At 38.2% G+C, this 15625-nt stretch overlaps 1 protein-coding gene across 1 annotated transcript in view; it reads right to left on the bottom strand.

Annotated features, from left to right (window-relative positions):
• The window catches only part of ZNF143 (zinc finger protein 143), a 38010-nt gene that overhangs the window by 14083 nt on the left and 8302 nt on the right, over positions 1-15625 (bottom strand). Inside the window, 7 exon segments of the mRNA XM_036028998.1 lie at positions 1892-2071; positions 2564-2689; positions 3528-3603; positions 4799-4918; positions 13255-13329; positions 13871-14067; positions 15286-15366. Of these exon segments, the coding sequence (XP_035884891.1) occupies positions 1892-2071; positions 2564-2689; positions 3528-3603; positions 4799-4918; positions 13255-13329; positions 13871-14067; positions 15286-15366 (855 nt within the window).

Here is a 15625-nt window from a genome sequence, read left to right as displayed (position 1 = left end):
CTGCCTCAAATGGGCCATCTCATCAACCTTGCAAGAAGAGACTGCATTAATCTTTATACTCCACTTACAGCATAATGTGGGTGCTTACTGTTTCATATATTTGATGATCATTAGCCAATCCTTTCTTCCATTCCAGCCCTAGACTACCTCTTGAGTCAGACCAACATTTATCACTACCTACTGGATCTATTTCAATGATTCTCAACCATTTATGCGTACAAAAGACATGGTGAGCTTTTAATATATATTGATACCTGGGCCCCACCCCCGTAAAATTATGTTAGGATCTTTGCACACATAATTTGGGAAATCAGTCTATTTTTAAAAGGTGAATCCAATGTACAGCCACATTTGAGAGCACTGCCCTATCTGCATATTCCAAAGACCAGTACAGCCAAACTCAATGTAGGCTTTCCTCTTACCAAAATCTGACTTGCCCACAGAACATACTGACTGGCAAACTTTCAGATAATGGGTCTATATTCCATCACTTCATTTTTAAAAATATTTATTTAATTATTTTTAGACAGAAGGGAAAGGGAAGAGAAAGAGAGGGAGAGAAGCATCAATGTGTGGTTGCCTCTCATGCGCTTCCCTACTGGGGACCTGGCCCACAACCCAGGCATGTGCCCTGATTGAGAATTGAACCGGCGACCTTTTGGTTCCCAAGCAGGTGCTCAATCCATTGAGCCACACCAGCCAGGGCTCTATTACTTTCCCAGCCAGGGGGGAAAAATGTTTTCCCGGCCCCTGTAAAATTCCCAGCCAATTTCCCCAAATATCACAAAAAAGTTCCTAAGCACCTGTGTTAATAACCCACCAAGAATGTCTACATAACATGAAGTACTTAAAACACCAACTACCAAATTATTCAACATTAAATGAACTCAGCAGTAGGTATGTCTGTATGTATGTAATACACAATGATATGGTATAATACTGAATAGCAATTTTGTTTTCCTTCTACCTTGCAAACAAGTACTGTAATTAAAAAACTGAAGTATCTTAAAGATACAAAAGGAATGCAAGTTATATTAACAAAATATACCTTTTCTTCAAACCTATAGCTACCTTTTCTATGCCTCTTAGGTTTTCACAGGCTTTTCCACTTTCTTAGGAAACAGACGAACTTAATCATGCAGGGAAAATGATAGCAATAACACATAACACACAATGTAAGCATGATATGATTATATCTGATATATGGCTTCAGTGTATTGTGTGTGCGCTTATTTATAGTCATATGCAAAACAACCTAATAGTTTTTCCTTTCATAGAAAAATGTACCCACAAGTAGACTTACTATAGTGGTTTTGAATTTGGGTCAGGAATTTGACTACAAATTTTGCTCTATGCCTCCAGTCACATGGAGACACTCAATGTTCTCCAAATAAGTTACCTTTTTTTTTTTTTCATACCTTTGTGGCTTTACTCATGATATTTCCACTGCCAGGAATACTTTCCCTCTGCCTAGCAAACTTTAGGACTGAATCTAAAAGTCAAATTCCCCTTAAAGCCTTACCTGAATGCTTTTCCCACAGAGATGGCCATGCCCCTCTCTACTCCCACAGAATCTTGTTCATGTAATTGGGAGACACTGCTGCAATTACATGTCTCTTGTCTTTCCTCAGCTCAACTGTCCTGGACAATGTCTTATCTGTCTCTGTATCTCTGAGGTCTAGCAGGGCAACACATAGCGGATACTTAGAAACTGTTGAATAAATGAATGTATAAATGCTAAGGTGAAGGTTTTTCTTAAAGTTGCTTAATCCCTGTCCACTATGCGAAGTGGTAGCAAGGAGGGAAGAGATTACTTGGAATGGTTCATGGAAGAGGCAGGACTTAAACTGAGCCTTGAAAAGTTAAAGACCAAGAAATCAGAGAGTCTTACCCGTGTGTATCCTCACATGGTTTTTATAATTGGTGGCACTGGCAAATGCCCTTCCACAACCTGGTTCTGTACAGTAATATGGTCTTTCTCCTGTGTGTGTCCTAATATGCACTTTTCTGATATTTGATGTTGTAAAAGACCGACCGCAGCCTTCAAAGTGACATTTAAAAGGCCTTTCTCCTGAAAACACAAAAGTGAATAAATTGAATGGTGCAAAAACATAGGTAAAATTGAAATGTCTTATCATTCCATTCTGCTTAGGGTCATGCTCAGGACACTAACCTTTTTGTATACGAGCTTCCTTTCCCCTTCAGATTGTTCACCACCCCCCACAACCCTGCCCCATGAATAGCATCTTCTGCTCCAAACTTAAATTTACCTAGATGTGTATCCTAGGTAAATTAGCCTATTACTTAGATACTTAGATAATCCCTAAAAACTGAGAGAACTGACAGTCTAGGGCTAATCTTTTTGGGGACACAGATCGTTTTAGGAATCTACAAAGTTACGGGCCCCCATCCTGGAAAGAAGCATACATGCTCAAATGGCAAACTGCATGGAGTTTCAGTTCAAGAGAAACCGATGACTCCCTGAAACTCTTCCAGAGACCCCTTTCCCACGTCCCCTCCCTGCAGGTAAGAAATGCCTAGATAGATGTGTTCACACCAGTACCTGTATGAGTTCTGATATGTTTCTGTAGATCTCCTGAAGTTTTGAAGGACTTAGTACAATTATCTTCTGAACACCGATATGGCTTTTCTCCTGTATGGGTTCTGACATGACTTTTTAATCCATAACCTTTAAGAAAAATGTAAAAGAAACTTAATTATACAAGACCCCTCTAACCATGACCAACAGGTCGCCAGTTCAATTTTCAGTCAGGGCACATGCCTGGGTTGCAGGCCAGGTCCCTTGGTCGGGGGCGTGCAAGAGGCAAATGATTGATGTTTCTCTCACACATCATTGTTTCTCTCTCTCTTTCTCCCTCCCTTCCCCTCTCTAAAAATAAATTTTAAAAAGTACAAGAGTGTGACAGCTCAGGACTGTCATACTGAAAATTCAATAGCTGCATCTTGGTCTAAAAGAGGTTGTGTGGCTTTTTCCCAAGTGCCCAACCTTATTAATTGTTCATAACTCATAATCCAAAAGCCTGAAGTGGAACTGAGACATGGAATGAGGAAGAGGACAGGGTGGAAGTCAAGAGGCGTGGTGCTGTTGAGTCCTGGCCCTGCTCAACGTGTCCCTGAACAGGCCTGCCCCACAGCTAAGTCCGGTTCCCCATGGCTCTCCCTAAGACATGTCCTAATGTTAAATTCTGTATCAGCTTTTAATGCGTAGCTTTTATTTATCTTGCTAAAAGAAAGCAGAGTGTGGAGTAAAACACTGAACATAGTAGGCAGGAACAAAACAGGCCTGAGGAGAAAAATGAAAATGAGAGTGAGAGAGAGAGAGTGATGAGAGAGAGAGAGAGAGAGAGAGAATGAGAATGAATATAGAGCAAGCAGGAGAAGAGGTAGTTAATGGAGAGACCGAAAAAACGTCATTATGCCAAAGGCAAGGGGTCAGTTCCTGCCTCTGGCCTGTTTCTGCTTGACCCCAACTGAAACCAAGAAACAGAGAAAATGCGTGTTTTTACCTGTTGCAAATGCTTTCCCACAGCCTGGATGCTCACACTGATAGGGCCGGTCTCCTGTGTGTGACCTCTCATGAACCTGTCATTAAAACATAGGCATGATTCTATTTCCTTTAGGCACTCCTCAGGTAGATGGTCTCAACATAGACCTATTTTTTTCACTGCGGAATTATTTTGTTGTTTGTATGTTATTTTTAATAAAAAAGATAACACTTCTTTTCTCAAAAACTACAGTCCAATAATTACCAATATACCAAATGTTTTATGTTAAGAGGTACTCATTTTAAATAAGAAACAGGAACAGTGGAGGTGTGCATTTTCTAAAGTGGTCAAAGGTGTCTGCATGGAACATATACATGGTGAGAGCGGGGAGCAGAGTGTAGGGAGAGGCTACACATGCAAGGTTAAGGGTGGGGAGGCTGCTGCTGGAGGGCGCTCGGTCTGAGGCAAGGCTTCGCCACTGACTAGTGCTGTGGCCATGACACTGCCTTCTCTAAGCCTCAAACTCCTCTCTATAAAGTGGGGACAAAATAGTACCTACCATCGAGTGCTGCTGTGACAAATGAATGATCATGACAATGGGCAACAATTACTGAACTTCTACCACATGCTGAGCCATTCTTTTTGATGTTTTACATGTACAGTTTCATTTAATTTTCACAACCAATCTAAGAGGGATGTACTTTTTATCATCCAACTTTATAGATGAGGAAAATGAGGTACTAAGAGGTCAGGTAACATGTTAAGGTTCTACACAGATTAGTAGTAGAGATGGACTCTGAGGCCGCTACTCCAAATATGCTAACACGCACTTCCTGCTACACTCTAAGTTATTCAGTAACTGCTATTATTTTTGAGTCCTGGTATATTGTGTTTAGCTGCAATGAAAGTAATTGGCTTATATATGTGGAAGAAGAGACAAGCTAACACCAACTTTTGCTCGATTTCAGCAAATCACTGTTAACAGAGTGATTACACACACTGCTCATATAATTATAAAAATTTCACATTTGAGAAAAGTGTATTCAAATATATGGAGTACCTACCATGTACAAGTAGGGAGACAGAGATGAAGTAAACACACTCCAAGCCCTCAAAATGTTAACATTTTCTGAAATCTGTACAGGCTTTTGTGTGTCTTTGTATGAATGTGAATGTATATCTATACCTTGATAAGTGGGAGAAAACAATGGCATTTGAATGCTACAATATCATGTTGACATTAAATGTCCTAGGTGTTCTCATAACTAGATTCAACATTTCTTTACAGATACCTTAAGATGATGAGCTGTTGTATATAATTTTCCACATCCATCATATTCACATCGAAATGCCTTCTCTCCACTCTGTTGGGATTTAGCAGTTACTCTTGTTGCATGTCCTTGTAAGACAATCTAGATTTATAAAAGTATGACTGAAATTATTTAGAGAGACAAAATAGATGAAATTGCTATTTTCAGAATAAAAAAGATAAAACTATAATGTAGGTTTCCAGACTTAGGTCATCATTTTAGGAAAACTCTATCATGCTCAGCCAGTTAGGCTAATTCTGTCCACGGTTGCAGTCAGTGGCTATGGAAGAAGTCGAAAGGAGATCCACAAGGCAGTACAGTTAGAGCTCACAGAGGTACAGGAGGCCCTGCTTATCCACAGGGCGTGCATTCCAAGACTCACAGTGGACACCTGAAACCACAGATTGGACTGAACCCTATATACACCATGTTTTCTTTTATACGTACATACTTACAATAAAGTTTAACTTATAAATTAGGCACAGTAAGAGATGAACAATGATAACTAATAATAAACTAGAGTATGTATAACAATATACTATAATAAAGTTATGTGAATGTGGTCTAAGTACCTTATTGTATTGTAATCACCCTTATGATGATGATAATGTGAGATGATAAAGTGCCTTATTAAGTCAAGAATTTTTAACTTTCTTTTTAAAAAATTTTTAAAAGATTTATTTATTTATTTTTAGAGAGGGAAGGGAGGGAGAAAGAGAGACAGAGAGAAACATGAATGTGCAGTTGCTGGGGGCTGTGGCCTGCAACCCTGGCATGTGCCCTGGCTGGGAATCAAACCTGCAACACTCTGGTTCGAAGCCCGCACTCAATCCACTGAGCTACGCCAGCCAGGTAACTTTCTCTTACAGGAATCACTTTAAGGCTTCTCTTTGGCATATCTCAACTGTCAGCATCACTACTCTGGCACTTTGGGGCCATTATTAAGAAAAATAAGACTATTATTAAGTAAAATATTATTAAGTACTTGAACACAAGTACTGTCATTCAGCGACAACTTATCTGATAACTGAGACAGCTAATAAGTGACTAACAGGGGGGCAGTGTGTACCTCGTGGATACACTGGACTAAGGAATGATTCATGTCCTAGGCACGATGGAGCAGGACAGTGTGAGATGTCATCATGCTACTCAGAATGGCACACAATTTAAAGCTTACAAATCATTCATTTCTGAAATTTTCCATTTAATATTTTTGGACTGCAGTTGACCATGTGTAACTGAAATCACAGTTAAGGGGGACTACTGTATTGCTGCTCTAGAAAAATCAACCCAAGTAACATATCCATTGTATATAGGTATTCCATGATACACACACATGCACACACACAAAACTTATTTATGTATTTTAGGACATGTATCCTAAAAGCAATGTAGAAAGCATTTTCAACTTCCAATAATAAATTAGAAATGGTCCCTGCCTTAGTAGGGATCTCATTCTAGTTAGTGAAATTGTCCTATAAATTAGGGATTATGACAGAATATACCAGTTCCTATCATAGCAGTCCATGCAAAGTTCTATGAGGGACAAAACTGGAAAGCAGGCAGAGATTCAGGTTGTGGTGAGCTGTTTAGAGGTAAAATCTGAAGGCTAAAGAACAAGGGTAGGGAGAGTAGCCCATGCAGAAGGGTTACTATGACCAAAAGTATGAAAGTGTATCGAGAAGAAATGGAAACTTAAATCAGAGTGCTATGTCTCTATAATGAAATGAATAACATGAAAAAGAAAGGAAAATGTAGAACCACATTTGGGAAGAGTTTTAGATGTCATCTGAAGAGCAAGCCTAGATAATAATAAAAAAAAAAGCAAAAGAAGAGCAATACAATTTTTAAAGTAATAGATTGACCAAGGTTAGCTCTGTGTTTTAGAGAGAGAACTCTAATAACAGTATGGAACAGAGGGAAAGACAAAAAAAGGCAAGGAGACTAGAAGAAATTTGGATAACTATAACTATAGAAGAAGTAATGAAAATCAGCCTAGGACAATGACTATGGAAGAGAAAGCAATAGATGATTCTGCAGACTTTTCAAAGGGTGAAAATAGGCAAAATCCAAAATTCAAAAGCTAAATTAATAAGCTAAAGCTAAAACGGGTATTTTAGGGTTATACAATATTGAATACATAAAGCCTTTGTCAAAAGAAAAATAACCCGATATATTATCACAAGGGAAATGTCTTAAGGTCAATTCAGAAGTTAACACTGCCCTGGCTGTGTGGCACAGTGGACTGAACACCAGCCTGCAAACCATGAGGTCGCTGGTTCAATTCCTACTCGGGGCACATACCTGGGCTGCAGGCCAGGTCCCCAACTGGGGTCACGCAAGAGGAAACTGATCAATGTTTCTCTCATACATCGATGCTTCTCTCCCTCTTTTTTCCTCCTCCCTTCCCCTCTCTAAATATAAACAAAATCTTTAAAAAATATATAATTTCTGTCAATAAGTCTTTAAAAAAAAGAAGCTAACACCAGCAAAATGCCTTAACAACTTCTAAAAACATCTCTAAAACATGACTTCACTATTTACGCTTAATATATGTTCTGAAAATTAAAAGATAAAAGCTCTGCAATATATTCATTGTGTGACCTTGTGTAAGTCCTGTAGGATCTGTTTGCCTATCTGCATAAAGAACATCTTATACTAAGTCAGTGATATTTATTTCTTTTAAGCTTTTTTAAAGAAGTCAAAATCCTTTGCCAGATGAAATCTTACACAGCATTCTACTCTGTAAAACACACAGGGCCATCCTAGCTGCTGCTGGTCCTGGCAGATGTGGGTGGCACAGAGCTCTGCCAGCCCCCGAGGGACCACAAAGAAACCCTAAGGCCTCCCAAAATTAGAGTTTAAAAACCACTGTACAAGATAATTAGTGCTATGTCCCTTAAAGCTTTAACATTCTAGGATTCTGAGGAGGTGCAAACCACCATGGTAAATAAGGGGCTGGATTTAAGACTGAATTCCAAAATGCCTTCAATAGTGGAGATTAACGACCATTAATTGAGGAGTTGCATTTATGTAATGTATTATGGTAGGTGCTATCCATGTGCTGTCTTACTAGTCCTTCATGACTGCCCGATAAACTGTTATTTATGATTTACAAATTTAAAAAATGAAGACCAGCATGGTTAACTAATGCAACCTGCCCTTGGGTCAGAAGATGAGAACCAGGATTTGAAACAGATTGGCTCTAGAGCTCAAGTCATAACTCTCCAGGCCTCAGGATGCTATAGCCCAGTGATAACTGGCTAGCAGAGCTTCTGTAGTCATAGTGAGGGGCCTGGTGGGGCTGAGGGTAACTAGCACATTTTATCACCTGGTTTAGCACTTAAAATTCCATTTATCATAATGGCCTAATGAACATTTTAGATAAACTCTTGTCATTTGATGAGCTTAAACTTGTTTATTAGGGTATAAATAATTTATACTCTTGGGGGAAAATAAAATAGAAGCAACTTGATCCAGTTTTAAAAGTATGTTCTCTTTTAAGAAAGGAATTAATCACTGAAGTGTGGCAACAGAGGGGTCTCGAAGGAACCATGGGGAGACATCAGCATTGCCAGAAAGACTTAAGATACAAACAAATCCCACACATTTCTAATGATTACTATTGGGTAGTGGTACTCAACTTTTTAGTTTTACCTCTCTATACCATTTGGATTTTTGAAATATAAACATGATTACCTGTTTTAAAAAAGAAGGTATCTATACAGTAAGGTAATTGGTCATTTTATTTTTTTACTTTGTACTTCTATTAAAAAAAAAAGCCCTGGGTAGTATGGCTCAGTGGATTGAGTGTTGGCCTGTGAACCAGGAGGTCACAGATTCGATTCCCAGTCTAGAGCACATGCCTGGGTTACAGCTGGGTTCCCAGGGACGCGGATGGGGGTGGGGCGGGGGTGAGGTGGGGGAACGTATGGCATGCATGAGAGGCAGCCATATGTTGATGTTTCTCTCTTTCTCCCTCCCTTCTGCTCTCTAAAAATTTAAAAATAAATTAAATTTAATTTAAAAAAGTAAAATAAAATAAAATAAAATCAAAAGTTATTGCCCTGACTGGTGTGGTTCACCGGGTTGGGCATCATCCAGCAACCCAAAAGGTTGCTGGTTCTATTACTGGTCAGGTCACATGCCTGGGTTGTGGGTAAGGTCCCTGGTTGGGGATGCACAACAGGAAACTGACTGGTTTCTTTCACATATTGATGCTTCTTTTCCTTTCTTTCTCCCTCCCTTCTACTCGCTCTAAAAATAAATAAAATCTTAAAAAATGTTTTTTAAAACTACTAAACATATTATTTTTTTTAAAATCCTGGGTTCCACTGTAGACCTACTTATCGAATCTCTGGAATTTGGTTTTAGTCATGGGTTATTTTTAAAAACTCCACAGCTTAATTTTGTATTTATCTCTGATTAATAACCCCTTATCTAATACCTTTCTTTTAGGGGGGAAAAAAAAGGCTTGGAAAAGCAAGGTTCAAGATCACATAGCTAGATAAAAATACAGAAAATACACATGAAGTATGATCCACATTAAAACTGCCTATACAAAACAGGTTTTGGGATGATGATCCAACCCATGTTTGGGCGAATCTGCTACCCTATCCACAGACTCCAATAACCAGAAAAGATGGTATATCTAAAGCTACCCAGTGATCTGTGCCTTATGTGGCCTGGCTTAAAAAGTCAAGCTGAAACCTGGCCGGTGTGGCTCAGTTGGTTGGAGGGTTATCCTATAAACCAAAGGTTGTGGGTTTGATTCCTGGTTGGGGTACATGGCTGGTTAGTGGCTTCGGTACCTGGTTGGGACATGTACCAGAGGCAACCAATCGATATTTCTCTCTCACATAATGCTCTTCTTCCTCTCTTTCTCCCTCCCTTCTTACTCTCTAAAATCAATAAACATGTCTTTGGGTGAGTATTAAAACAAAAAACAAAAAAACACGTCAAACCGAGTCCTGAAATCTTGACCTAAGGAATCTTGAGTTGAACATGGATGGTAAACCTGAGAAGGCATGGCTGTGATGAGCCATGTGTAAACTCAGTGACAATGCAAAGAAAGCCTGTGTGTAGAGAAAAGAAGGGCATGCAGGAGGGGAGGAGGATGAAAAAGGAAGAATGAAAATAGCCTTCAGTGATGCCTCCTTTGCAAGCCAGATGGCTCTGGTTCCTGTGAAATTCAACTGTTCAGCAGTTCCTATTTTTGGCTTCTTGTATAGCCATATAATACATCTATCTTGAGCTAGCTTGACTAACTTTCTGTGTTACTAAAGCTGTGATTAAAACTGGCAAGCCAAAAACTTTGATTTCCATCCAATGTAAATAAAATTAGTTTTGAATAAAGTCAAAACTAATGGAAACCATGAAAAAGGCCTGGTATTCTAACAGAACACGTAAGTGCCAATAATGCTATATCATCCTTATACATTTACAAATTATGTTTTCATGTCTTAACTGAAATATTAATCAAATGAAGATCACATTTGATTTTCATAATCCCATGAGATACATAAGGCAAAAAGTATTATTATTCAAATTTAGCAGATAATAAACCTCAGATCCAGAGGTTATATAGCTACTACATAGCAGATATATTGCTCTGTTATATAGCTACTACATAACAGAGTGGAAACTCAACTCAGATTTTTTTAATTACGAATAATGTGCTATTTTAATACTATGCTGTTTGCTACTTAACTAAGGGTGGCGTAACCTGAGGGCAGTGACTGCAGCAGTAGTCTCCCCCATACACACACCCTGTCATCCTTACAGTTCTTATAACTGAATACCTGGGCATTTTTTTTTTTTAATCCTCACCCACAGATATTTTTAAAACTGATTTTAGAGAGAGAGGAAAGGAGAGAGCGCACGAGAGAAACATCGATTGGTTGCCTCCCATATGCACCCCAACCTGAGATTACACCCATAACTTTGGTAAGTGCCCTGACCAGGAATCAAACCAACATTTTGGTGTACAGGACAATGCTCCAACCAACCAAGCCATCTGGCCAGGGCCTAGAGTTGCAACTTCTTAAGCAACTCTGGCAGAAGTAGCAGGAGTACCAACAGACAAGCTGAGAAGTTACAGGTGCTGCTTAACTGCAGTGGTTCTTTAAGGATATTTTGACATTTTAATACCATGTGCTGGGCCCTCAAACTCAAATATGGTACTTGATTGTTTTAGAGGATGAAGGATTCATGAAATTCTGGTCCAGCATTAACGAAGAGAAATATAATGAGTCATGAATACAAGAAACATGTAATTATAAATGTTCTAGTGTAGCCACATTTTACAAGTAAAAACAAACAAAAAAAGTGAAATTAATTTTAGTAATTATTTTAACCCAGTATGTCCAAATGATCATTTCAACATCTAATCTATATGAGGTTTTATTAATGAGATACTTTACATTCTTTTTTTCATAATAAACCTTCAACATCCTTTAAGTAGTCTACACTCTCAGCACATCTGAATTCTGACTAGCCAGATTTCAAGTGCTCAGTAGCCACATGTGGCTACCATACTGGACAACAGAGATCTAGTCTGTAAGGGAGAAATAAAAAGGGCAAAGGAGAAAAAGCTACAATAAAAAAAATATCCTATTCGACTTTCTTCTATTTCTTTGTCCACTGGCATCAACATCAAATGGTTTATGCCTGCATAAAGAGTTATAGGGCTTTTAATAACATGCTGCAGCTCTGAATTACTAGTGACACATCTGGCTCAGAAGTTAATTATTGATAGTAACAAGCTTTTATGATAATAGTATACTATAATGTTACGCTCATTTTTCTGTAGGATGCATTCTATATTAGTTATTATAAGTGTAGTCACAACTGTGTTTCTTTAGAAATAATCTATTTAAAAATTTAATTGTCAGTCACTAACAAGAGATAAAACCCTTAATGGGCAACCCCAAGGCACTGACCTACATCTCTCTTTTTATAAATCCTTTAAAAATATTTATTTATTGATTTTCTTTTTTTTTGGGTTGGGGGGACACATTGATTTGTTGTTCCATTCACTAATGCATTCATTGGTTGCTTCTTATATATACTCTGACTGGGGATCGAACCTGCAACCTTGGCATATTGGGACAATGCTCCAACCGAGCTACCTGGTCAGGCCTTGACCAACATCTTTTGTACATATTTACACAGTATTTGAATTTCAGAAGAGGATGACTTAGTAAATTGCAAACAGTGCTTATACTGCTGCCACTTCATGGAAAACAGAAATAGTTGGCTGTTCAGCAATGTTTAGAAGTATCAAATTTCTACCAGTGATTCCTGTTATTGTATCATTTCCTGTTATTATAAATGTAAAATCTTATTGATAATCTTTAATAGTATCGCTCAAGTTAAGAAGTGTGACCCTGAAGCAGTAACTTTAAGATAGGAGATAAAAATGATAAAACTCTCAGATGAATGCAAACACTACTGAGGGAGCAGTCAGGAAAATATTAAGAGGTAATTGCTGAGAAAAAGAACGGCATGAAAACAAGAATATGCTACAATGATTATAGAAGCTCCAAGGACACCCACCCATACAATAACAAAAATACATAATTCAAAACAGTCTTGAATTATGCAAGTTTTGAATTTTTGAATTGTAGAACTCCCAGAATGCAGCTGTGACTACTTTGTCCTAACTACAAAACTCTTAGAGGCACTGCTGCTCTAGGCTGTTATTTGGGTAAGGGGTAGCCAATGACTAAATCCAGGGTAAACATCTGAAACAAGGGCAGCCAACCCAGGGACATATGCAGCCTAGGAAGCAGTCTGGTACAAAAGGTACAAACAGCTTGGCTCAGTGCAAACAATAATAATTGGCTAGATGGGACCTTTTTTCCAGGAGCTGAAAAGGAAAGTATGGAGGGAATTGGAAGCAGAAGAAACAAAAAGATATAAAAAGCCAAGTCAGTTCACATGGTGCCCAAAATTGCCTTGGCTTATAGAACACAAGGTTCATCTGGATTTCTGTGGTATTTCTATATGATGAATCCTTATACCTGAGATAGTTTGAGAAAGTTGCTAATACAGACTGCACAATTTTTTTTCCTATTTTTATTGATTTTAGTGACAGAAAGGGGGGGAAGGGAGGGAGAGAGAGGGAGAGACCGGGGGGGAGGGGGGAGAGGGAGGGAGAGATGCGGGGGAGAGAGATTTGTTGTTCTACTTATTTATGCATTTCTTGGTTGATTCTTGTATGTGCCCTGACCAGGGATTGAACCTGCACCTTGGCATATCAGGATGATGCTCTAATCAACTGAGCTAACAGGCCAGGTATGTTGTACGCTATTTTTCTGAAATGGTAAGATTTTCCTAGAAAGGTAGTGAGATTCCCTATTCTTGCTTGCATCCCTAAAAAGGTTTAAAAATGCTAACAGAAAGAGATTCTTATATAAAAAAGTAGCTTTGCATACCTGCATTTTTTTCTCTTGCTCATTCTCTCCAATCATTCCAGTACCTGTTATACTTTCACTTCCATCAATGGACACCTATAGGAATAAAATAAAGCTTAAAAAAGTTTTACATTTTGACCATTGTTTAGCCTGGGTGGTAACTTCATGGAGAGTCATTATTGTTTATTTCTATGTATGTTGAAAATTTTCATAATAAAAAGTAGGAAAATAACCTTTTAAATTATATGAAAGATATTAAAAATCTAGCCCTTTTGATGTAAAACTTGAGACTTTCCTTTATCTTTTCCAATCTCTATTTTCTACTTCTTAATTCGTAAGTAGTTCTATATATAATCTATTATTTCTCTTATGGTACTCACTCATCCTTGCATATAACTTTTGTGAGTTACCCGCCACCCATTTCTTTTCTATAACCTCTTATTCCATCCCATTACTCTTCTCCCAATATTTCTTTTTACATACTTCTTTTAAGATAAATGCTGATCTCCTTTCTGCTGTCTGATTCTGACTCTGAATTGCTAGTTTCTTATTGGATAAAGTATACAAGTACACTCTTTTGTTTTCTTTTTTAATGAAAAATAAAGAAGAACGTTCTTGACATTGTAAAATGATGTACCTTTGCTGCATACTGTTCCAAAGCACTGATAGTTTCAGGGTCAATTGTGGCATCCCCAGTGTGCAAACCTGCCACTGTACCATCAGCCTGAATTGCTAGGATGGTATCGGACTGTGGGACTTGCACTGCGTGGTGGATGTAAGCTGTGGTGCCATCTTCCAGCTGAACTGCCTGTAACGCGCTCTGGTCATAACTATCTGAGGGAGTGGAAGAGAATGGCATTAAAATAAAGGTAGTCTGATAAACAGTTACATATTTAAGGGAAGAAGGGAGTGAAGTTTTACTAAATAGTTACATAGCCCTGGCTGATGTGCCTTACATGTGTTATTTCATTTGATCCTCACAATTCTGCAAGGCAAGTATATTTACCACCCACACTGGACAAATGGGAAACTGTGATTTTGGGAACCAGGAAATAAATAAAGCTAATTAACAGTCAAAAATCAGTACATCAAGAAACAAGGATGAATTCATGTCAGTGTGACTCCGAAGTCCATGGGTACTCTTCCCTCTAAATAACCACACAAAGCTATACACAGCATTGTGAAATAGTAAACCTATTCAACTAAAACAAACCCATGATCAACTCCCACCACTAAAGATAAACTTCAGAGATTACTTTTTCTCATCTTTAATTAAACAAATTTACTTATAAAGTATTCTAAATTTTTAAAAATTTGCCCTTGGTTTCACAACTAAACAATCTTTCTAAAACATATTACATCATTCTATAGTAAGATATTTTATAAAGTAATAACAACAGCTGGTGTTTATTAAGCATTTACTGTGTGACAAGCATTGTTCGAAGTGCTTTATATATGTTTGCACATTCTGTTTCGCAACAACCCTGATGTGGATACTGATTATAATCCTCATTTTACAGATCATGAAACTGAAGCACAGTGAAGTTAAGTAATTTGCTTAAAGTCACACAGCTAAACAGGTGCAGACAGAGATTTGAACTCAGATAGTTTGGCTGCAGAGCTATGCTCACTACTCCTATGCATTCCACCTGCCCGGTCCTCCCCACACAAAGTTAATAAACATTAACATTTTGCTGTATTTGCTTAAGGCAGTTTTAAATTTTTATTTAGTTTTAATTAAAGATCAACACAATAGACAAAATAGTTATATTTAAGAGGAAGAAAAATCAACAATTTAACTTTCAAATATTTAATTTTGTATTTTAACAGCAGCCTGTATTTGAAGTCCTTTAGGGAACAGAGGTTTGCTTTGAGACCTGCTATTGGACAGCTAAAATCAGAAGGTTTTTGCTCGGTCTGTGCCAAAATCTGCTTTCTTGTACTTGAAAACTAGCATAAATCTCCTTTTATGTGACAGCACTTCATTAATAACAGACATGTCTTATTTTAGCCACATACCCATTTCTTCTTTTATTTCCAAAATTATTTTACCTTTGGAGGCATGGTGAATAAATGCTGTAGTTCCATCTTCTAACTGCACTGCTTGACCATCCTCTAGACGTAAACTGTCCCCTGCTCGAGAACAATGCTTACATTTAGATCCCATGTTTTCTGATAACTCAGCAACAACAGAGTAAATAAATCATGCCCTGGCTGGTGTGGCTCAGTGGATTGAGCACCGGCCTTTGAACTGAAGGGTCACTGGTTTGATTCTGTCAGGGCACATGCCTGGGTTGTGGGCCAGGTCCCCAGTTGGGTGCTTCCAAGAGGCAACCAAATGATGTATCTCTCACACATCGATGTTTCTCTCCCTCTTCCTCCCTCCCTTCCC

Source organism: Phyllostomus discolor, chromosome 6, assembly GCF_004126475.2.
Source record: "Phyllostomus discolor isolate MPI-MPIP mPhyDis1 chromosome 6, mPhyDis1.pri.v3, whole genome shotgun sequence".
NCBI classification, from domain to species: Eukaryota; Metazoa; Chordata; class Mammalia; order Chiroptera; family Phyllostomidae; genus Phyllostomus; species Phyllostomus discolor.
This window is presented reverse-complemented; position numbering and strand designations above follow the sequence as displayed.